Consider the following 24,032-nt stretch of genomic DNA (forward strand, 5'->3'; position numbering starts at 1 on the left):
GTTTTGTGTGTGTGTGTGTGACTTGCATTGCACTGCTTGCGTTGTACCTGTTCTGTGCTGGGGCAGAGTGTGTGTGTGTGTGTGTTTGTGTGTGTGTGACTTGCATTGCACTACTTGTGCTATACCTGTTCTGTGCTGGGGCTGTGTGTGTTTGTGTGTGTGTGTGTGACTTGCATTGCACTGCTTGTGCTGTACCTGTTCTGTGCTGGGGCTGTGTGTGTTTGTGTGTGTGTGTGACTTGCATTGCACTACTTGTGCTGTACCTGTTCTGTGCTGGGGCAGAGTGTGTGTGTGTGTGTGTGTGTGACTTGCATTGCACTACTTGTGCTGTACCTGTTCTGTGCTGGAGGAATGAGTATGTGTGTGTGTGTGTGTGACTTGTATTGCACTGCCTGTGCTTACTCTGTACCCTGTAAGCCATTGCTATGACTATAAAACTTGCAGAATTCAGTCAGCCTTATCCAAAAATTTAACCAATTCTAGACCTGAAGTAGTTCCTCATGAGAGGCTTCTAGGAAAAGTAAAAAGTCATGGGATAGGTGGCGATGTCCTTTCGTGGATTGCAAACTGGTTAAAAGACAGGAAACAGAGAGTAGGATTAAATGGGCAATTTTCTCAGTGGAAGGGAGTGGACAGTGGAGTGCCTCAGGGATCTGTGTTGGGACCCTTACTGTTCAATATATTTATAAATGATCTGGAAAGAAATACGACGAGTGAGATAATCAAATTTGCAGATGACACAAAATTGTGCAGAGTAGTTAAATCACAAGCAGATTGTGATAAATTGCAGGAAGACCTTGTGAGACTGGAAAATTGGGCATCCAAATGGCAGATGAAATTTAATGTGGATAAGTGCAAGGTGATGCATATAGGGAAAAATAACCCATGCTATAATTACACGATGTTGGGTTCCATATTAGGTGCTACAACCCAAGAAAGAGATCTAGGTGTCATAGTGGATAACACATTGAAATCGTCGGTTCAGTGTGCTGCGGCAGTCAAAAAAGCAAACAGAATGTTGGGAATTATTAGAAAAGGAATGATGAATAAAACGGAAAATGTCATAATGCCTCTGTATCGCTCCATGGTGAGACCGCACCTTGAATACTGTGTACAATTCTGGTCGCCGCATCTCAAAAAAGATATAATTGCGATGGAGAAGGTACAGAGAAGGGCGACCAATATGATAAGGGGAATGGAACAACTCCCCTATGAGGAAAGACTAAAGAGGTTAGGACTTTTCAGCTTGGAGAAGAGACGACTGAGGGGGGATATGATAGAGGTGTTTAAAATCATGAAAGGTCTAGAACGGGTAGATGTGAATCGGTTATTTACTCTTTCGGATAGTAGAAGGACTAGGGGACACTCCATGAAGTTAGCATGGGGCACATTTAAAACTAATCGGAGAAAGTTCTTTTTTACTCAACGCACAATTAAACTCTGGAATTTGTTGCCAGAGAATGTGGTTCGTGCAGTTAGTATAGCTGTGTTTAAAAAAGGATTGGATAAGTTCTTGGAGGAGAAGTCCATTACCTGCTATTAAGTTCACTTAGAGAATAGCCACTGCCATTAGCAATGGTTACATGGAATAGACTTAGTTTTTGGGTACTTGCCAGGTTCTTATGGCCTGGATTGGCCACTGTTGGAAACAGGATGCTGGGCTTGATGGACCCTTGGTCTGACCCAGTATGGCATTTTCTTATGTTCTTATGTTCTTATGTTCTGTGTGTGTGTGTGTTTGTGAAGCTTGCACTGCTGCTGCCTGTGCTGTGCTGGGGCAGTGTGTGTGTGTATTTGTGCTTGTGCTGTACCTGTTCTGTGCTGTTGCAATGGGTGTGTGTTTTGCACTGCAGTTACTCGTGTTGTACCTGCTCTGTTCTACGGGTGTGTGTGCATGTATTTTGCATTGCACCTGCTCGTGCTGTACTTGTTCTGTGCTGGGGCAGTGTGTGGGTCTGTGTATATATATGTGTGTGTGTGTGCGTTTTGCACTGCACCTGCACCTGCTGTACCTGTTCTGTGCTGGGGCAGTGGGTGTGTGTTTTACACTGCACATGCTTAAGCTGTACCTGTTTTGTACTGTTGCAATGGGTGTATGTGTGTGTGTGCATGCGTGTTTTACACTGCTGCTGCTGCTCGTGCTGTACCTGCTCTGTGCTGTTGCAATGGGTGTGTGTGTGTGTGTGTGTTTTGCACTGCAGTTGCTCATGTTGTACCTGCTCTGTTCTATGGATGTGGTTGTGTGTGTGTGTGTTTTGCCATGCGGCTGCTCGTGCTGTACTTGTTCTGTGCTGGGGCAGTGTGTGGGTCTGTGTGTATATGTGTGTGTGTGCGTTTTGCACTGCACCAGCTGTACCTGTTCTGTGCTGGGGCAGTGGGTGTGTGTGGGTGGGTGTTTTGCACTGCACCTGCTTAAGCTGTACCTGTTTTGTGCTGTTGCAATGGGTTTGTGTGTGTATGTGTGTGTGTGTTTTGCATTGCACTTGCTTGTGCTGTATCTGTTCTGTGCTGGGGCTGTGGGTGTGTGTATTTGTGTTTGTGCTGTACCTGTTCTGTGCTGAGGCAGTGGGTATGTGTGTGTGTGTTTGTGTTTTGCACTGCACCTGCTCGTGCTGTACCTGTTCTGTGCTGGGGCAGTGAGTGTGTCTGTATGTATGTGTGTGTGTTTGTGTTTTGCACTGCACCTGCTCATGCTGTACCTGTTCTGTGCTGGGGCAGTGAGTGTGTCTGTATGTATGTCTGTGAGTGTGTGTGTTTTGCACTGCACCTGCTCATGCTGTTCCTGTTCTGTGCTGAGGCATTGGGTGTGTATGTGGGTTGGTGTGTGTATGTATGTGAGTGCGTGTGTTTTGCACTGCTTTTGCTCGTGCTATAGATGTTCTGTACTGGGGCAGTGTGTGTGGGTGTGGGTATGAGTATGTGTGTGTTTTACACTGTTGCTGCTTATGCTGTACCTGTTCTGTGCTGGGGCAGTGGGTGTGTGTGGATGTGGATGTGGGTGTGTGTGTGTGTGTTTGCACTGCTGTGTGTGTGCGTGTGTGTGTGTTTGCACTGCTGCTGCTCGTGCTGTACCTCTTCATATTTTAGCTTTTGTCCTTTTGGCTCCTGTCACTGGCCAGTCATTCACTGGACAAATAATCACACAAACACTGCAAAGCCTGCCAGCCCCTGGCAGGACTCTGTGTCCGGCTGCTGAGGTGGGGGCCATGTGTGTGACGGGAGCACGTTGAGATGTGCTGTCAAGGAATGAAGTCGCTGAGCCTCAGTTCTAAAGCCGGACCTTGGTGCCACCAGTGGACCTTCTGCGTAGGATGGACCAGGCAGGTGGACGACGAGCAGGATTCTGGCTCTGTGGCCAGCACTGATTCCTCTCAGTGGGTTTTGGCAGTGATGTGGCTGGAGCAGGAGGGGGGAGGGGAGGGGAGTCATGGCCATTTGTCAGCATTGGGGGGGCGGGGGCATGACTGAGGTAGGACTGGCAAGGTATCATTCTGCCCAGCTCTGAATCTTTTTTTTTTCTCCGTCTCTTTTTCCGCAGCGCTGCAAGGACCGGCTCAACTCCCTGGCCATTTCTGTCATGAACCAGTGGCCAGGGGTGAAGCTGCGGGTCACGGAGGGCTGGGATGAGGATGGGCACCATTCAGAGGAATCGCTGCACTACGAGGGACGGGCCGTTGACATCACCACCTCGGACCGCGACCGCAACAAGTATGGCCTGCTTGCCCGACTGGCCGTGGAGGCCGGCTTCGACTGGGTGTACTACGAGTCAAAAGCCCACATCCACTGCTCCGTAAAGTCAGGTAAGAACTAAAAGCAGCTGCTCAGAGGGACCGCTACTGTGCTGTAGAAGGTGACTCTTATGGTGTAAGATGACCATTGCTTACTGTTTGGGAGCAAAGGGAAGCTGGTGAAGCAGGAGACTGTGCACTTTGTGAGTGCTGCTGAGGTTAGAAGCAGAGCAGGCTGTGCGGAGCAGGAGACTGTGCACTTTGTGAGTGCTGCTGAGGTTAGAGGCACAGCAGGCTGTGCAGAGCAGGAGACTGTGCACTTTGTGAGTGCTGCTGAGGTTAGAGGCACAGCAGGCTGTGCAGAGCAGGAGACTGTGCACTTTGTGAATGCTGCTGAGGTTAGAGGCAGAGCAGGCTGTGCGGAGCAGGAGACTGTGCACTTTGTGAGTGCTGCTGAGGTTAGAAGCAGAGCAGGCTGTGCGGAGCAGGAGACTGTGCACTTTGTGAGTGCTGCTGAGGTTAGAGGCACAGCAGGCTGTGCAGAGCAGGAGACTGTGCACTTTGTGAATGCTGCTGAGGTTAGAGGCAGAGCAGGCTGTGCGGAGCAGGAGACTGTGCACTTTGTGAGTGCTGCTGAGGTTAGAGGCACAGCAGGCTGTGCAGAGCAGGAGACTGTGCACTTTGTGAGTGCTGCTGAGGTTAGAGGCAGAGCAGGCTGTGCGGAGCAGGAGACTGTGCACTTTGTGAATGCTGCTGAGGTTAGAGGCAGAGCAGGCTGTGCAGAGCAGGAGACTGTGCACTTTGTGAATGCTGCTGAGGTTAGAGGCAGAGCAGGCTGTGCAGAGCAGGAGACTGTGCACTTTGTGAGTGCTGCTGAGGTTAGAGGCACAGCAGGCTGTGCAGAGCAGGAGACTGTGCACTTTGTGAATGCTGCTGAGGTTAGAGGCAGAGCAGGCTGTGCGGAGCAGGAGACTGTGCACTTTGTGAATGCTGCTGAGGTTAGAGGCAGAGCAGGCTGTGCAGAGCAGGAGAGTGTGCACTTTGTGAGTGCTGCTGAGGTTAGAGGCACAGCAGGCTGTGCAGAGCAGGAGACTGTGCACTTTGTGAGTGCTGCTGAGGTTAGAGGCAGAGCAGGCTGTGCAGAGCAGGAGACTGTGCACTTTGTGAATGCTGCTGAGGTTAGAGGCAGAGCAGGCTGTGCAGAGCAGGAGACTGTGCACTTTGTGAGTGCTGCTGAGGTTAGAGGCAGAGCAGGCTGTGCAGAGCAGGAGACTGTGCACTTTGTGAATGCTGCTGAGGTTAGAGGCAGAGCAGGCTGTGCGGAGCAGGAGACTGTGCACTTTGTGAATGCTGCTGAGGTTAGAGGCAGAGCAGGCTGTGCAGAGCAGGAGACTGTGCACTTTGTGAGTGCTGCTGAGGTTAGAGGCAGAGCAGGCTGTGCAGAGCAGGAGACTGTGCACTTTGTGAGTGCTGCTGAGGTTAGAGGCAGAGCAGGCTGTGCGGAGCAGGAGACTGTGCACTTTGTGAATGCTGCTGAGGTTAGAGGCAGAGCAGGCTGTGCGGAGCAGGAGACTGTGCACTTTGTGAGTGCTGCTGAGGTTAGAGGCACAGCAGGCTGTGCAGAGCAGGAGACTGTGCACTTTGTGAGTGCTGCTGAGGTTAGAGGCACAGCAGGCTGTGCAGAGCAGGAGACTGTGCACTTTGTGAGTGCTGCTGAGGTTAGAGGCAGAGCAGGCTGTGCAGAGCAGGAGACTGTGCACTTTGTGAATGCTGCTGAGGTTAGAGGCAGAGCAGGCTGTGCAGAGCAGGAGACTGTGCACTTTGTGAGTGCTGCTGAGGTTAGAGGCAGAGCAGGCTGTGCAGAGCAGGAGACTGTGCACTTTGTGAATGCTGCTGAGGTTAGAGGCAGAGCAGGCTGTGCGGAGCAGGAGACTGTGCACTTTGTGAATGCTGCTGAGGTTAGAGGCAGAGCAGGCTGTGCAGAGCAGGAGACTGTGCACTTTGTGAGTGCTGCTGAGGTTAGAGGCAGAGCAGGCTGTGCAGAGCAGGAGACTGTGCACTTTGTGAGTGCTGCTGAGGTTAGAGGCAGAGCAGGCTGTGCAGAGCAGGAGACTGTGCACTTTGTGAATGCTGCTGAGGTTAGAGGCAGAGCAGGCTGTGCGGAGCAGGAGACTGTGCACTTTGTGAATGCTGCTGAGGTTAGAGGCAGAGCAGGCTGTGCAGAGCAGGAGACTGTGCACTTTGTGAGTGCTGCTGAGGTTAGAGGCAGAGCAGGCTGTGCAGAGCAGGAGACTGTGCACTTTGTGAATGCTGCTGAGGTTAGGGGCAGAGCAGGCTGTGCAGAGCAGGAGACTGTGCACTTTGTGAATGCTACTGAGGTTAGGGGCAGAGCAGGCTGTGCGGAGCAGGAGACTGAGCACTTTGTGAATGCTGCTGAGGTTAGGGGCAGAGCAGGCTGTGCGGAGCAGGAGACTGTGCACTTTGTGAGTGCTGCTGAGGTTAGGAGCAGAGCAGGCTGTGCAGAGCAGGAGACTGTGCACTTTGTGAATGCTGCTGAGGTTAGGGGCAGAGCAGGCTGTGCGGAGCAGGAGACTGTGCACTTTGTGAGTGCTGCTGAGGTTAGGGGAAGAGCAGGCTGTGCGGAGCAGGAGACTGTGCACTTTGCGAGTGCTGCTGAGGTTAGAGGCAGAGCAGGCTGTGCGGAGCAGGAGACTGTGCACTTTGTGAGTGCTGCTGAGGTTAGGGGAAGAGCAGGCTGTGCTGAGCCTTCTTGGTGATTCAGCAAGAGTGCGCTACAGGAAGCCCCATCTGGCAGGGGCAGGACAGGGCAGGAAGGGCTCCTGAAGTACTCCAGCCGAGGCAGGAGAGAGAAAGGCCAAAAGTGGGGCACTTGGGTGTTAAGAGGGACATCGAACGTGCCCAAACTCACCAGAGAAAGATCCTGGCATGTCCAGGTTTAATGATCTGCATCGTTTCCAACCTAAGGAGGAAATCATAGCTACCCCTCCACTGTGAGGCCAGGACTCCTTGTTTGGAGTGCACTGCGGCGGGGATGAGATAGGATAGGGCGTGTCCACGCTGGGATCGCATTTTAGAACTGCACAGGTTTTTTCCAGCACCTCCTCCAGTGCAGGCGCAGATTACGCAGGGGGTTTCCATACAGATGTGCATTCCAGTGACATTTCCAAGGGATACGCTGCCCTCCCCATTATTTCCAAGCAATTCAATCTCAAATCATTAACAGCAAATCACATTATTCCCAGGGTATACAACAAGAAAAAGAAACATAGGAGTCATCATTACCTGCACATCTCACTCTTACACTATCAGGGTGCTGCTGTGAGGTTACCCCAGAAAGTACCCCAGGCTTGTGAGGTGTGATATTCCCTGGGGGTCATCATTACCTGCACATCTCATTCTTACACTGTCAGGGTGCTGCTGTGAGGTTACCCAGAAAGTACCCCAGGCTTGTGAGGTGTGATATTCCCTGGGGGTCATCATTACCTGCACATCCCATTCTTACACTGTCAGGGGGCTGCTGTGAGGTTACCCCAGAAAGTACCCCAGGCTTGTGAGGTGTGATATTCCCTGGGGTCATCATTACCTACACATCTCATTCTTACACTGTCAGGTGCTGCTGTGAGGTTACCCCAGAAAGTACCCCAGGCTTGTGAGTTGTGATATTCCCTGGGGTCATCATTACCTGCACATCCCATTCTTACACTGTCAGGGGGCTGCTGTGAGGTTACCCCAGAAAGTACCGCAGGCTTGTGAGGAGTGATATTCCCTGGGGGTCATCATTACCTGCACATCTCATTCTTACACTGTCAGGGTGCTGCTGTGAGGTTACCCCAGAAAGTACCCCAGGCTTGTGAGTTGTGATATTCCCTGGGGTCATCATTACCTGCACATCCCATTCTTACACTGTCAGGGTGCTGCTGTGAGGTTACCCCAGAAAGTATCCCAGGCTTGTGAGGTGTGATATTCCCTGGGGTCATCATTACCTGCACATCTCATTCTTACACTGTCAGGTGCTGCTGTGAGGTTACCCCAGAAAGTACTAGGGATGTGCATTCGTTTCATTCGTTTCGCAGTACATGCTTATCTGTGCTTGTATAATGTAGAATGAAACAAATGCCAACGATTTCACATCCCTAGAAAGTACCCCAAGCTTGTGGGATGTGATATTCCCTGGGGTCATCATTACCTGCAGATCTCATTCTTACACTGTCAGGGGGCTGCTGTGAGGTTACCCCAGAAAGTACCCCAGGCTTGTGAGGTGTGATATTCCCTGGGGGTCATCATTACCTGCACATCTCATTCTTACACTGTCAGGGGGCTGCTGTGAGGTTACCTCAGATAGTATCCCAGGCTTGTGAGTTGTGATATTCCCTGGGGGTCATTATTACCTGCACATCTCATTCTTACACTGTCAGGGTACTGCTGTGAGGTTACCCCAGAAAGTACCCCAGGCTTGTGAGATGTGATATTCCCTGGGGTCATCATTAGCTGCACATCTCATTCTTACACTGTCAGGGGGCTGCTGTGAGGTTACCCCAGAGAGTACCCCAGGCTTGTGAGATGTGATATTCCCTGGGGGTCATCATTACCTGCACATCTCATTCTTACACTGTCAGGGTGCTGCTGTGAGGTTACCCCAGAAAGTACCCCAGGCTTGTGAGGTGTGATATTCCCTGGGGTCATCATTACCTGCACATCTCATTCTTACACTGTCAGGGTGCTGCTGTGAGGTTACCTCAGAAAGTACCCCAGGCTTGTGAGGTGTGATATTCCCTGGGGGTCATCATTACCTGCACATCTCATTCTTACACTGTCAGGGTGCTGCTGTGAGGTTACCCCAGAAAGTACCCCAGGCTTGTGAGGAGTGATATTCCCTGGGGGTCATCATTACCTGCACATCCCATTCTTACACTGTCAGGGGGCTGCTGTGAGGTTACCCCAGAAAGTACCCCAGGATTGTGAGGTGTGATATTCCCTGGGGGTCATCATTACCTGCACATCTCATTCTTACACTGTCAGGGTGCTGCTGTGAGGTTACCCCAGAAAGTACCCCAGGCTTGTGAGGAGTGATATTCCCTGGGGGTCATCATTACCTGCACATCTCATTCTTACACTGTCAGGGGGCTGCTGTGAGTTACTCCAGAAAGTACCCCAGGCTTGTGAGGAGTGATATTCCCTGGGGTCATCATTACCTGCACATCTCATTCTTACACTGTCAGGGTGCTGCTGTGAGGTTACCCCAGAAAGTACCCCAGGCTTGTGAGGTGTGATATTCCATGGGGGTCATCATTACCGGCACATCTCACTCTTACACTGTCAGGGGGCTGCTGTGAGGTTACCCCAGAAAGTACCCCAGGCTTGTGAGGTGTGATATTCCCTGGGGGTCATCATTACCTGCACATCTCATTCTTACACTGTCAGGGTGCTGCTGTGAGGTTACCCCAGAAAGTACCCCAGGCTTGTGGAGTGTGATATTCCCTGGGGTCATCATTACCTGCACATCTCATTCTTACACTGTCAGGGTGCTGCTGTGAGGTTACCCCAGAAAGTACCCTAGGCTTGTGAGATGTGATATTCCCTGGGGTCATCATTACCTGCACATCCCATTCTTACACTGTCAGGGGGCTGCTGTGAGGTTACCCCAGAAAGTACCCCAGGCTTGTGGAGTGTGATATTCCCTGGGGGTCATCATTACCTGCACATCTCATTCTTACACTGTCAGGGTGCTGCTGTGAGGTTACCCCAGAAAGTACCCCAGGCTTGTGAGGTGTGATATTCCCTGGGGTCATCATTACCTGCACATCCCATTCTTACACTGTCAGGGGGCTGCTGTGAGGTTACCCCAGAAAGTACCCCAGGCTTGTGAGGTGTGATATTCCCTGGGGTCATCATTACCTGCACATCCATTCTTACACTGTCAGGGTGCTGCTGTGAGGTTACCCCAGAAAGTACCCCAGGCTTGTAAGGTGTGATATTCCCTGGGGTCATCATTACCTGCACATCCCATTCTTACACTGTCAGGGGGCTGCTGTGAGGTTACCCCAGAAAGTACCCCAGGCTTGTGAGGTGTGATATTCCCTGGGGTCATCATTACCTGCACATCCCATTCTTACACTGTCAGGGTGCTGCTGTGAGGTTACCCCAGAAAGTACCCCAGGCTTGTGAGGTGTGATATTCCCTGGGGTCATCATTACCTGCACATCCCATTCTTACACTGTCAGGGGGCTGCTGTGAGGTTACCCCAGAAAGTACCCCAGGCTTGTGAGGTGTGATATTCCCTGGGGGTCATCATTACCTGCACATCTCATTCTTACACTGTCAGGGTGCTGCTGTGAGGTTACCCCAGAAAGTACCCCAGGCTTGTGGGGTGTGATATTCCCTGGGGGTCATCATTACCTGCACATCTCATTCTTACACTGTCAGGGTGCTGCTGTGAGGTTACCCCAGAAAGTACCCCAGGCTTGTGAGGTGTGATATTCCCTGGGGTCATCATTACCTGCACATCCCATTCTTACACTGTCAGGGGGGCTGCTGTGAGGTTACCCCAGAAAGTACCCCAGGCTTGTGAGGTGTGATATTCCCTGGGGTCATCATTACCTGCACATCCCATTCTTACACTGTCAGGGGGCTGCTGTGAGGTTACCCCAGAAAGTACCCCAGGCTTGTGAGGTGTGATATTCCCTGGGGTCATCATTACCTGCACATCCCATTCTTACACTGTCAGGGGGCTGCTGTGAGGTTACCCCAGAAAGTACCCCAGGCTTGTGAGGTGTGATATTCCCTGGGATCATCATTACCTGCACATCTCATTCTTACACTGTCAGGGGGCTGCTGTGAGGTTACCCCAGAAAGTACCCCAGGCTTGTAAGGTGTGATATTCCCTGGGGTCATCATTACCTGCACATCCCATTCTTACACTGTCAGGGGGCTGCTGTGAGGTTACCCCAGAAAGTACCCCAGGCTTGTGAGGTGTGATATTCCCTGGGGTCATCATTACCTGCACATCCCATTCTTACACTGTCAGGGTGCTGCTGTGAGGTTACCCCAGAAAGTATCCCAGGCTTGTGGGATTTGATATTCCCTGGGGGTCATCATTACCTGCACATCCCATTCTTACACTGTCAGGATGCTGCTGTGAGGTTACCCCAGAAAGTACCCCAGGCTTGTGGAGTGTGATATTCCCTGGGGGTCATCATTACCTGCAGATCTCATTCTTACACTGTCAGGGTGCTGCTGTGAGGTTACCCCAGAAAGTACCCCAGGCTTGTGAGGTGTGATATTCCCTGGGGTCATCATTACCTGCACATCTCACTCTTACACTGTCAGGGGGCTGCTGTGAGGTTATACCCCAGGCTTGTGAGGAGTGATATTCCCTGGGGGTCATCATTACCTGCACATCTCATTCTTACACTGTCAGGGGGCTGCTGTGAGGTTACCCCAGAAAGTACCCCAGGCTTGTGAGGTGTGATATTCCCTGGGGTCATCATTACCCTGCACATCCCATTCTTACACTGTCAGGGGGCTGCTGTGAGGTTACCCCAGAAAGTACCCCAGGCTTGTGAGGTGTGATATTCCCTGGGGTCATCATTACCTGCACATCCCATTCTTACACTGTCAGGGTGCTGCTGTGAGGTTACCTCAGAAAGTACCCCAGGCTTGTGGGGTGTGATATTCCCTGGGGGTCATCATTACCTGCACATCTCATTCTTACACTGTCAGGGTGCTGCTGTGAGGTTACCCCAGAAAGTACCCCAGGCTTGTGAGGTGTGATATTCCCTGGGGGTCATCATTACCTGCACATCTCATTCTTACACTGTCAGGGTGCTGCTGTGAGGTTACCCCAGAAAGTACCCCAGGCTTGTGAGGTGTGATATTCCCTGGGGTCATCATTACCTGCACATCTCATTCTTACACTGTCAGGGTGCTGCTGTGAGGTTACCCCAGAAAGTACCCCAGGCTTGTGAGGTGTGATATTCCATGGGGGTCATCATTACCGGCACATCTCACTCTTACACTGTCAGGGGGCTGCTGTGAGGTTACCCCAGAAAGTACCCCAGGCTTGTGAGGTGTGATATTCCCTGGGGGTCATCATTACCTGCACATCTCATTCTTACACTGTCAGGGTGCTGCTGTGAGGTTACCCCAGAAAGTACCCCAGGCTTGTGGAGTGTGATATTCCCTGGGGGTCATCATTACCTGCACATCTCATTCTTACACTGTCAGGGTGCTGCTGTGAGGTTACCCCAGAAAGTACCCCAGGCTTGTGAGGTGTGATATTCCATGGGGGTCATCATTACCGGCACATCTCACTCTTACACTGTCAGGGGGCTGCTGTGAGGTTACCCCAGAAAGTACCCCAGGCTTGTAAGGTGTGATATTCCCTGGGGTCATCATTACCTGCACATCCCATTCTTACACTGTCAGGGGGCTGCTGTGAGGTTACCCCAGAAAGTACCCCAGGCTTGTGAGGTGTGATATTCCCTGGGGTCATCATTACCTGCACATCCCATTCTTACACTGTCAGGGTGCTGCTGTGAGGTTACCCCAGAAAGTATCCCAGGCTTGTGGGATTTGATATTCCCTGGGGGTCATCATTTCCTGCACATCCCATTCTTACACTGTCAGGGGGCTGCTGTGAGGTTACCCCAGAAAGTACCCCAGGCTTGTAAGGTGTGATATTCCCTGGGGTGATCATTACCTGCACATCCCATTCTTACACTGTCAGGGGGCTGCTGTGAGGTTACCCCAGAAAGTACCCCAGGCTTGTGAGGTGTGATATTCCCTGGGGTCATCATTACCTGCACATCTCATTCTTACACTGTCAGGGGGCTGCTGTGAGGTTACCCCAGAAAGTACCCCAGGCTTGTAAGGTGTGATATTCCCTGGGGTCATCATTACCTGCACATCCCATTCTTACACTGTCAGGGGGCTGCTGTGAGGTTACCCCAGAAAGTACCCCAGGCTTGTGAGGTGTGATATTCCCTGGGGTCATCATTACCTGCACATCCCATTCTTACACTGTCAGGGGGCTGCTGTGAGGTTACCCCAGAAAGTACCCCCAGGCTTGTGAGGTGTGATATTCCCTGGGGTCATCATTACCTGCACATCCCATTCTTACACTGTCAGGGGGCTGCTGTGAGGTTACCCCAGAAAGTACCCCAGGCTTGTGAGGTGTGATATTCCCTGGGGTCATCATTACCTGCACATCCCATTCTTACACTGTCAGGGTGCTGCTGTGAGGTTACCTCAGAAAGTACCCCAGGCTTGTGAGGTGTGATATTCCCTGGGGGTCATCATTACCTGCACATCTCATTCTTACACTGTCAGGGTGCTGCTGTGAGGTTACCCCAGAAAGTACCCCAGGCTTGTGAGGTGTGATATTCCCTGGGGGTCATCATTACCTGCACATCTCATTCTTACACTGTCAGGGTGCTGCTGTGAGGTTACCCCAGAAAAGTACCCCAGGCTTGTGAGGAGTGATATTCCCTGGGGTCATCATTACCTGCACATCTCATTCTTACACTGTCAGGGTGCTGCTGTGAGGTTACCCCAGAAAGTACCCCAGGCTTGTGAGGTGTGATATTCCATGGGGGTCATCACTACCCGGCACATCTCACTCTTACACTGTCAGGGGGCTGCTGTGAGGTTACCCCAGAAAGTACCCCAGGCTTGTGAGGTGTGATATTCCCTGGGGGTCATCATTACCTGCACATCTCATTCTTACACTGTCAGGGGGCTGCTGTGAGGTTACCCCAGAAAGTACCCCAGGCTTGTGGAGTGTGATATTCCCTGGGGGTCATCATTACCTGCACATCTCATTCTTACACTGTCAGGGTGCTGCTGTGAGGTTACCCCAGAAAGTACCCCAGGCTTGTGAGGTGTGATATTCCCCGGGGTCATCATTACCGGCACATCTCACTCTTACACTGTCAGGGGGCTGCTGTGAGGTTACCCCAGAAAGTACCCCAGGCTTGTGGGGTGTGATATTCCCTGGGGTCATCATTACCTGCACATCCCATTCTTACACTGTCAGGGGGCTGCTGTGAGGTTACCCCAGAAAGTACCCCAGGCTTGTGAGGTGTGATATTCCCTGGGGTCATCATTACCTGCACATCCCATTCTTACACTGTCAGGGTGCTGCTGTGAGGTTACCCCAGAAAGTATCCCAGGCTTGTGGGATTTGATATTCCCTGGGGGTCATCATTTCCTGCACATCCCATTCTTACACTGTCAGGGGGCTGCTGTGAGGTTACCCCAGAAAGTACCCCAGGCTTGTAAGGTGTGATATTCCCTGGGGTGATCATTACCTGCACATCCCATTCTTACACTGTCAGGGGGGCTGCTGTGAGGTTACCCCAGAAAGTACCCCAGGCTTGTGAGGTGTGATATTCCCTGGGGTCATCATTACCTGCACATCTCACTCTTACACTGTCAGGGGGCTGCTGTGAGGTTACCCCAGAAAGTACCCCAGGCTTGTAAGGTGTGATATTCCCTGGGGTCATCATTACCTGCACATCCCATTCTTACACTGTCAGGGGGCTGCTGTGAGGTTACCCCAGAAAGTACCCCAGGCTTGTGAGGTGTGATATTCCCTGGGGTCATCATTACCTGCACATCCCATTCTTACACTGTCAGGGGGCTGCTGTGAGGTTACCCCAGAAAGTACCCCAGGCTTGTGAGGTGTGATATTCCCTGGGGTCATCATTACCTGCACATCCCATTCTTACACTGTCAGGGTGCTGCTGTGAGGTTACCCCAGAAAGTACCCCAGGCTTGTGAGGTGTGATATTCCCTGGGGTCATCATTACCTGCACATCCCATTCTTACACTGTCAGGGGGCTGCTGTGAGTTACTCCAGAAAGTACCCCAGGCTTGTGAGGAGTGATATTCCCTGGGGTCATCATTACCTGCACATCTCATTCTTACACTGTCAGGGTGCTGCTGTGAGGTTACCCCAGAAAGTACCCCAGGCTTGTGAGGTGTGATATTCCATGGGGGTCATCATTACCGGCACATCTCACTCTTACACTGTCAGGGGGCTGCTGTGAGGTTACCCCAGAAAGTACCCCAGGCTTGTGAGGTGTGATATTCCCTGGGGGTCATCATTACCTGCACATCTCATTCTTACACTGTCAGGGTGCTGCTGTGAGGTTACCCCAGAAAGTACCCCAGGCTTGTGGAGTGTGATATTCCCTGGGGGTCATCATTACCTGCACATCTCATTCTTACACTGTCAGGGTGCTGCTGTGAGGTTACCCCAGAAAGTACCCTAGGCTTGTGAGGTGTGATATTCCCTGGGGTCATCATTACCTGCACATCCCATTCTTACACTGTCAGGGGGCTGCTGTGAGGTTACCCCAGAAAGTACCCCAGGCTTGTGGAGTGTGATATTCCCTGGGGGTCATCATTACCTGCACATCTCATTCTTACACTGTCAGGGTGCTGCTGTGAGGTTACCCCAGAAAGTACCCCAGGCTTGTAAGGTGTGATATTCCCTGGGGTCATCATTACCTGCACATCCCATTCTTACACTGTCAGGGGGCTGCTGTGAGGTTACCCCAGAAAGTACCCCAGGCTTGTGAGGTGTGATATTCCCTGGGGTCATCATTACCTGCACATCCCATTCTTACACTGTCAGGGTGCTGCTGTGAGGTTACCCCAGAAAGTACCCCAGGCTTGTAAGGTGTGATATTCCCTGGGGTCATCATTACCTGCACATCCCATTCTTACACTGTCAGGGGGCTGCTGTGAGGTTACCCCAGAAAGTACCCCAGGCTTGTGAGGTGTGATATTCCCTGGGGTCATCATTACCTGCACATCCCATTCTTACACTGTCAGGGTGCTGCTGTGAGGTTACCCCAGAAAGTACCCCAGGCTTGTAAGGTGTGATATTCCCTGGGGTCATCATTACCTGCACATCCCATTCTTACACTGTCAGGGGGCTGCTGTGAGGTTACCCCAGAAAGTACCCCAGGCTTGTGAGGTGTGATATTCCCTGGGGGTCATCATTACCTGCACATCTCATTCTTACACTGTCAGGGTGCTGCTGTGAGGTTACCCCAGAAAGTACCCCAGGCTTGTGGAGTGTGATATTCCCTGGGGGTCATCATTACCTGCACATCTCATTCTTACACTGTCAGGGTGCTGCTGTGAGGTTACCCCAGAAAGTACCCCAGGCTTGTAAGGTGTGATATTCCCTGGGGTGATCATTACCTGCACATCCCATTCTTACACTGTCAGGGGGCTGCTGTGAGGTTACCCCAGAAAGTACCCCAGGCTTGTGAGGTGTGATATTCCCTGGGGTCATCATTACCTGCACATCCCATTCTTACACTGTCAGGGGGCTGCTGTGAGGTTACCCCAGAAAGTACCCCAGGCTTGTGAGGTGTGATATTCCCTGGGGTCATCATTACCTGCACATCCCATTCTTACACTGTCAGGGGGCTGCTGTGAGGTTACCCCAGAAAGTACCCCAGGCTTGTGAGGTGTGATATTCCCTGGGATCATCATTACCTGCACATCTCATTCTTACACTGTCAGGGGGCTGCTGTGAGGTTACCCCAGAAAGTACCCCAGGCTTGTAAGGTGTGATATTCCCTGGGGTCATCATTACCTGCACATCCCATTCTTACACTGTCAGGGGGCTGCTGTGAGGTTACCCCAGAAAGTACCCCAGGCTTGTGAGGTGTGATATTCCCTGGGGTCATCATTACCTGCACATCCCATTCTTACACTGTCAGGGTGCTGCTGTGAGGTTACCCCAGAAAGTATCCCAGGCTTGTGGGATTTGATATTCCCTGGGGGTCATCATTACCTGCACATCCCATTCTTACACTGTCAGGATGCTGCTGTGAGGTTACCCCAGAAAGTACCCCAGGCTTGTGGAGTGTGATATTCCCTGGGGGTCATCATTACCTGCAGATCTCATTCTTACACTGTCAGGGTGCTGCTGTGAGGTTACCCCAGAAAGTACCCCAGGCTTGTGAGGTGTGATATTCCCTGGGGTCATCATTACCTGCACATCTCACTCTTACACTGTCAGGGGGCTGCTGTGAGGTTATACCCCAGGCTTGTGAGGAGTGATATTCCCTGGGGGTCATCATTACCTGCACATCTCATTCTTACACTGTCAGGGGGCTGCTGTGAGGTTACCCCAGAAAGTACCCCAGGCTTGTGAGGTGTGATATTCCCTGGGGTCATCATTACCTGCACATCCCATTCTTACACTGTCAGGGGGCTGCTGTGAGGTTACCCCAGAAAGTACCCCAGGCTTGTGAGGTGTGATATTCCCTGGGGTCATCATTACCTGCACATCCCATTCTTACACTGTCAGGGTGCTGCTGTGAGGTTACCTCAGAAAGTACCCCAGGCTTGTGAGGTGTGATATTCCCTGGGGGTCATCATTACCTGCACATCTCATTCTTACACTGTCAGGGTGCTGCTGTGAGGTTACCCCAGAAAGTACCCCAGGCTTGTGAGGTGTGATATTCCCTGGGGGTCATCATTACCTGCACATCTCATTCTTACACTGTCAGGGTGCTGCTGTGAGGTTACCCCAGAAAGTACCCCAGGCTTGTGAGGAGTGATATTCCCTGGGGTCATCATTACCTGCACATCTCATTCTTACACTGTCAGGGTGCTGCTGTGAGGTTACCCCAGAAAGTACCCCAGGCTTGTGAGGTGTGATATTCCATGGGGGTCATCATTACCGGCACATCTCACTCTTACACTGTCAGGGGGCTGCTGTGAGGTTACCCCAGAAAGTACCCCAGGCTTGTGAGGTGTGATATTCCCTGGGGGTCATCATTACCTGCACATCTCATTCTTACACTGTCAGGGTGCTGCTGTGAGGTTACCCCAGAAAGTACCCCAGGCTTGTGGAGTGTGATATTCCCTGGGGGTCATCATTACCTGCACATCTCATTCTTACACTGTCAGGGTGCTGCTGTGAGGTTACCCCAGAAAGTACCCCAGGCTTGTGAGGTGTGATATTCCATGGGGGTCATCATTACCGGCACATCTCACTCTTACACTGTCAGGGGGCTGCTGTGAGGTTACCCCAGAAAGTACCCCAGGCTTGTAAGGTGTGATATTCCCTGGGGTCATCATTACCTGCACATCCCATTCTTACACTGTCAGGGGGCTGCTGTGAGGTTACCCCAGAAAGTACCCCAGGCTTGTGGGGTGTGATATTCCCTGGGGTCATCATTACCTGCACATCCCATTCTTACACTGTCAGGGTGCTGCTGTGAGGTTACCCCAGAAAGTATCCCAGGCTTGTGGGATTTGATATTCCCTGGGGGTCATCATTTCCTGCACATCCCATTCTTACACTGTCAGGGGGCTGCTGTGAGGTTACCCCAGAAAGTACCCCAGGCTTGTAAGGTGTGATATTCCCTGGGGTGATCATTACCTGCACATCCCATTCTTACACTGTCAGGGGGCTGCTGTGAGGTTACCCCAGAAAGTACCCCAGGCTTGTGAGGTGTGATATTCCCTGGGGTCATCATTACCTGCACATCTCATTCTTACACTGTCAGGGGGCTGCTGTGAGGTTACCCCAGAAAGTACCCCAGGCTTGTAAGGTGTGATATTCCCTGGGGTCATCATTACCTGCACATCCCATTCTTACACTGTCAGGGGGCTGCTGTGAGGTTACCCCAGAAAGTACCCCAGGCTTGTGAGGTGTGATATTCCCTGGGGTCATCATTACCTGCACATCCCATTCTTACACTGTCAGGGGGCTGCTGTGAGGTTACCCCAGAAAGTACCCCAGGCTTGTGAGGTGTGATATTCCCTGGGGTCATCATTACCTGCACATCTCATTCTTACACTGTCAGGGGGCTGCTGTGAGGTTACCCCAGAAAGTACCCCAGGCTTGTGAGGTGTGATATTCCCTGGGGTCATCATTACCTGCACATCCCATTCTTACACTGTCAGGGTGCTGCTGTGAGGTTACCTCAGAAAGTACCCCAGGCTTGTGAGGTGTGATATTCCCTGGGGGTCATCATTACCTGCACATCTCATTCTTACACTGTCAGGGTGCTGCTGTGAGGTTACCCCAGAAAGTACCCCAGCCTTGTGGGGTGTGATATTCCCTGGGGGTCATCATTACCTGCACATCTCATTCTTACACTGTCAGGGTGCTGCTGTGAGGTTACCCCAGAAAGTACCCCAGGCTTGTGAGGTGTGATATTCCCTGGGGTCATCATTACCTGCACATCTCATTCTTACACTGTCAGGGTGCTGCTGTGAGGTTACCCCAGAAAGTACCCCAGGCTTGTGAGGTGTGATATTCCCTGGGGGTCATCATTACCGGCACATCTCACTCTTACACTGTCAGGGGGCTGCTGTGAGGTTACCCCAGAAAGTACCCCAGGCTTGTGAGGTGTGATATTCCCTGGGGGTCATCATTACCTGCACATCTCATTCTTACACTGTCAGGGTGCTGCTGTGAGGTTACCCCAGAAAGTACCCCAGGCTTGTGGGGTGTGATATTCCCTGGGGGTCATCATTACCTGCACATCTCATTCTTACACTGTCAGGGTGCTGCTGTGAGGTTACCCCAGAAAGTACCCCAGGCTTGTGAGGTGTGATATTCCATGGGGGTCATCATTACCGGCACATCTCACTCTTACACTGTCAGGGGGCTGCTGTGAGGTTACCCCAGAAAGTACCCCAGGCTTGTAAGGTGTGATATTCCCTGGGGTCATCATTACCTGCACATCCCATTCTTACACTGTCAGGGGGCTGCTGTGAGGTTACCCCAGAAAGTACCCCAGGCTTGTGAGGTGTGATATTCCCTGGGGTCATCATTACCTGCACATCCCATTCTTACACTGTCAGGGTGCTGCTGTGAGGTTACCCCAGAAAGTATCCCAGGCTTGTGGGATTTGATATTCCCTGGGGTCATCATTACCTGCACATCCCATTCTTACACTGTCAGGGGGCTGCTGTGAGGTTACCCCAGAAAGTACCCCAGGCTTGTAAGGTGTGATATTCCCTGGGGTGATCATTACCTGCACATCCCATTCTTACACTGTCAGGGGGCTGCTGTGAGGTTACCCCAGAAAGTACCCCAGGCTTGTGAGGTGTGATATTCCCTGGGGTCATCATTACCTGCACATCTCATTCTTACACTGTCAGGGGGCTGCTGTGAGGTTACCCCAGAAAGTACCCCAGGCTTGTAAGGTGTGATATTCCCTGGGGTCATCATTACCTGCACATCCCATTCTTACACTGTCAGGGGGCTGCTGTGAGGTTACCCCAGAAAGTACCCCAGGCTTGTGAGGTGTGATATTCCCTGGGGTGATCATTACCTGCACATCCCATTCTTACACTGTCAGGGGGCTGCTGTGAGGTTACCCCAGAAAGTACCCCAGGCTTGTGAGGTGTGATATTCCCTGGGGTCATCATTACCTGCACATCTCATTCTTACACTGTCAGGGGGCTGCTGTGAGGTTACCCCAGAAAGTACCCCAGGCTTGTAAGGTGTGATATTCCCTGGGGTCATCATTACCTGCACATCCCATTCTTACACTGTCAGGGGGCTGCTGTGAGGTTACCCCAGAAAGTACCCCAGGCTTGTGAGGTGTGATATTCCCTGGGGTCATCATTACCTGCACATCCCATTCTTACACTGTCAGGGGGCTGCTGTGAGGTTACCCCAGAAAGTACCCCAGGCTTGTGAGGTGTGATATTCCCTGGGGTCATCATTACCTGCACATCCCATTCTTACACTGTCAGGGGGCTGCTGTGAGGTTACCCCAGAAAGTACCCCAGGCTTGTGAGGTGTGATATTCCCTGGGGTCATCATTACCTGCACATCCCATTCTTACACTGTCAGGGTGCTGCTGTGAGGTTACCTCAGAAAGTACCCCAGGCTTGTGAGGTGTGATATTCCCTGGGGGTCATCATTACCTGCACATCTCATTCTTACACTGTCAGGGTGCTGCTGTGAGGTTACCCCAGAAAGTACCCCAGGCTTGTGAGGTGTGATATTCCCTGGGGGTCATCATTACCTGCACATCTCATTCTTACACTGTCAGGGTGCTGCTGTGAGGTTACCCCAGAAAGTACCCCAGGCTTGTGAGGTGTGATATTCCCTGGGGTCATCATTACCTGCACATCTCATTCTTACACTGTCAGGGTGCTGCTGTGAGGTTACCCCAGAAAGTACCCCAGGCTTGTGAGGTGTGATATTCCATGGGGGTCATCATTACCGGCACATCTCACTCTTACACTGTCAGGGGGCTGCTGTGAGGTTACCCCAGAAAGTACCCCAGGCTTGTGAGGTGTGATATTCCCTGGGGGTCATCATTACCTGCACATCTCATTCTTACACTGTCAGGGTGCTGCTGTGAGGTTACCCCAGAAAGTACCCCAGGCTTGTGGGGTGTGATATTCCCTGGGGGTCATCATTACCTGCACATCTCATTCTTACACTGTCAGGGTGCTGCTGTGAGGTTACCCCAGAAAGTACCCCAGGCTTGTGAGGTGTGATATTCCATGGGGGTCATCATTACCGGCACATCTCACTCTTACACTGTCAGGGGGCTGCTGTGAGGTTACCCCAGAAAGTACCCCAGGCTTGTAAGGTGTGATATTCCCTGGGGTCATCATTACCTGCACATCCCATTCTTACACTGTCAGGGGGCTGCTGTGAGGTTACCCCAGAAAGTACCCCAGGCTTGTGAGGTGTGATATTCCCTGGGGTCATCATTACCTGCACATCCCATTCTTACACTGTCAGGGTGCTGCTGTGAGGTTACCCCAGAAAGTATCCCAGGCTTGTGGGATTTGATATTCCCTGGGGGTCATCATTTCCTGCACATCCACTCTTACACTGTCAGGGGGCTGCTGTGAGGTTACCCCAGAAAGTACCCCAGGCTTGTAAGGTGTGATATTCCCTGGGGTGATCATTACCTGCACATCCCATTCTTACACTGTCAGGGGGCTGCTGTGAGGTTACCCCAGAAAGTACCCCAGGCTTGTGAGGTGTGATATTCCCTGGGGTCATCATTACCTGCACATCTCATTCTTACACTGTCAGGGGGCTGCTGTGAGGTTACCCCAGAAAGTACCCCAGGCTTGTAAGGTGTGATATTCCCTGGGGTCATCATTACCTGCACATCCCATTCTTACACTGTCAGGGGGCTGCTGTGAGGTTACCCCAGAAAGTACCCCAGGCTTGTGAGGTGTGATATTCCCTGGGGTCATCATTACCTGCACATCCCATTCTTACACTGTCAGGGGGCTGCTGTGAGGTTACCCCAGAAAGTACCCCAGGCTTGTGAGGTGTGATATTCCCTGGGGTCATCATTACCTGCACATCCCATTCTTACACTGTCAGGGGGCTGCTGTGAGGTTACCCCAGAAAGTACCCCAGGCTTGTGAGGTGTGATATTCCCTGGGGTCATCATTACCTGCACATCTCATTCTTACACTGTCAGGGGGCTGCTGTGAGGTTACCCCAGAAAGTACCCCAGGCTTGTAAGGTGTGATATTCCCTGGGGTCATCATTACCTGCACATCCCATTCTTACACTGTCAGGGGGCTGCTGTGAGGTTACCCCAGAAAGTACCCCAGGCTTGTGAGGTGTGATATTCCCTGGGGTCATCATTACCTGCACATCCCATTCTTACACTGTCAGGGTGCTGCTGTGAGGTTACCCCAGAAAGTATCCCAGGCTTGTGGGATTTGATATTCCCTGGGGGTCATCATTACCTGCACATCCCATTCTTACACTGTCAGGGTGCTGCTGTGAGGTTACCCCAGAAAGTACCCCAGGCTTGTGGAGTGTGATATTCCCTGGGGGTCATCATTACCTGCACATCTCATTCTTACACTGTCAGGGTGCTGCTGTGAGGTTACCCCAGAAAGTACCCCAGGCTTGTGAGGTGTGATATTCCCTGGGGTCATCATTACCTGCACATCTCACTCTTACACTGTCAGGGGGCTGCTGTGAGGTTATACCCCAGGCTTGTGAGGAGTGATATTCCCTGGGGGTCATCATTACCTGCACATCTCATTCTTACACTGTCAGGGGGCTGCTGTGAGGTTACCCCAGAAAGTACCCCAGGCTTGTGAGGTGTGATATTCCCTGGGGTCATCATTACCTGCACATCCCATTCTTACACTGTCAGGGGGCTGCTGTGAGGTTACCCCAGAAAGTACCTCAGGCTTGTGAGGTGTGATATTCCCTGGGGTCATCATTACCTGCACATCCCATTCTTACACTGTCAGGGTGCTGCTGTGAGGTTACCTCAGAAAGTACCCCAGGCTTGTGAGGTGTGATATTCCCTGGGGGTCATCATTACCTGCACATCTCATTCTTACACTGTCAGGGTGCTGCTGTGAGGTTACCCCAGAAAGTACCCCAGGCTTGTGAGGTGTGATATTCCCTGGGGGTCATCATTACCTGCACATCTCATTCTTACACTGTCAGGGTGCTGCTGTGAGGTTACCCCAGAAAGTACCCCAGGCTTGTGAGGAGTGATATTCCCTGGTGGTCATCATTACCTGCACATCTCATTCTTACACTGTCAGGGGGCTGCTGTGAGGTTATACCCCAGGCTTGTGAGGAGTGATATTCCCTGGGGTCATCATTACCTGCAGATCTCATTCTTACACTGTCAGGGGGCTGCTGTGAGGTTACCCAGAAAGTACCCCAGGCTTGTGAGGTGTGATATCCCCTGGGGTCATCATTACCTGCACATCCCATTCTTACACTGTCAGGGTGCTGCTGTGAGGTTACCCCAGAAAGTACCCCAGGCTTGTGAGGTGTGATATTCCCTGGGGTCATCATTACCTGCACATCCCATTCTTACACTGTCAGGGTGCTGCTGTGAGGTTACCCCAGAAAGTACCCCAGGCTTGTGGGGTGTGATATTCCCTGGGGTCATCATTACCTGCACATCTCATTCTTACACTGTCAGGGTGCTGCTGTGAGGTTACCCCAGAAAGTACCCCAGGCTTGTGAGGTGTGATATTCCATGGGGGTCATCATTACCTGCACATCTCATTCTTACACTGTCAGGGTGCTGCTGTGAGGTTACCTCAGAAAGTACCCCAGGCTTGTGAGGTGTGATATTCCCTGGGGTCATCATTACCTGCACATCTCATTCTTACACTGTCGGGTGCTGCTGTGAGGTTACCTCAGAAAGTACCCCAGGCTTGTGAGGTGTGATATTCCCTGGGGGTCATCATTACCTGCACATCTCATTCTTACACTGTCGGGTGCTGCTGTGAGGTTACCTCAGAAAGTACCCCAGGCTTGTGAGG

The 24,032-nt window shown here is 51.8% G+C and overlaps 1 protein-coding gene across 1 annotated transcript in view; it reads left to right on the plus strand.

Annotated features, from left to right (window-relative positions):
* IHH (Indian hedgehog signaling molecule) overlaps nucleotides 1-24,032 on the plus strand; it is a 154,916-nt gene that overhangs the window by 67,887 nt on the left and 62,997 nt on the right. Inside the window, exon 2 of the mRNA XM_029605025.1 lies at nucleotides 3,539-3,800. Coding sequence (XP_029460885.1) covers nucleotides 3,539-3,800 — 262 coding nt within the window. The remainder of the gene's footprint in view (nucleotides 1-3,538; nucleotides 3,801-24,032) is intronic.

Source organism: Rhinatrema bivittatum, chromosome 6 (genome assembly GCF_901001135.1).
Source record: "Rhinatrema bivittatum chromosome 6, aRhiBiv1.1, whole genome shotgun sequence".
NCBI classification, from domain to species: domain Eukaryota; kingdom Metazoa; phylum Chordata; class Amphibia; order Gymnophiona; family Rhinatrematidae; genus Rhinatrema; species Rhinatrema bivittatum.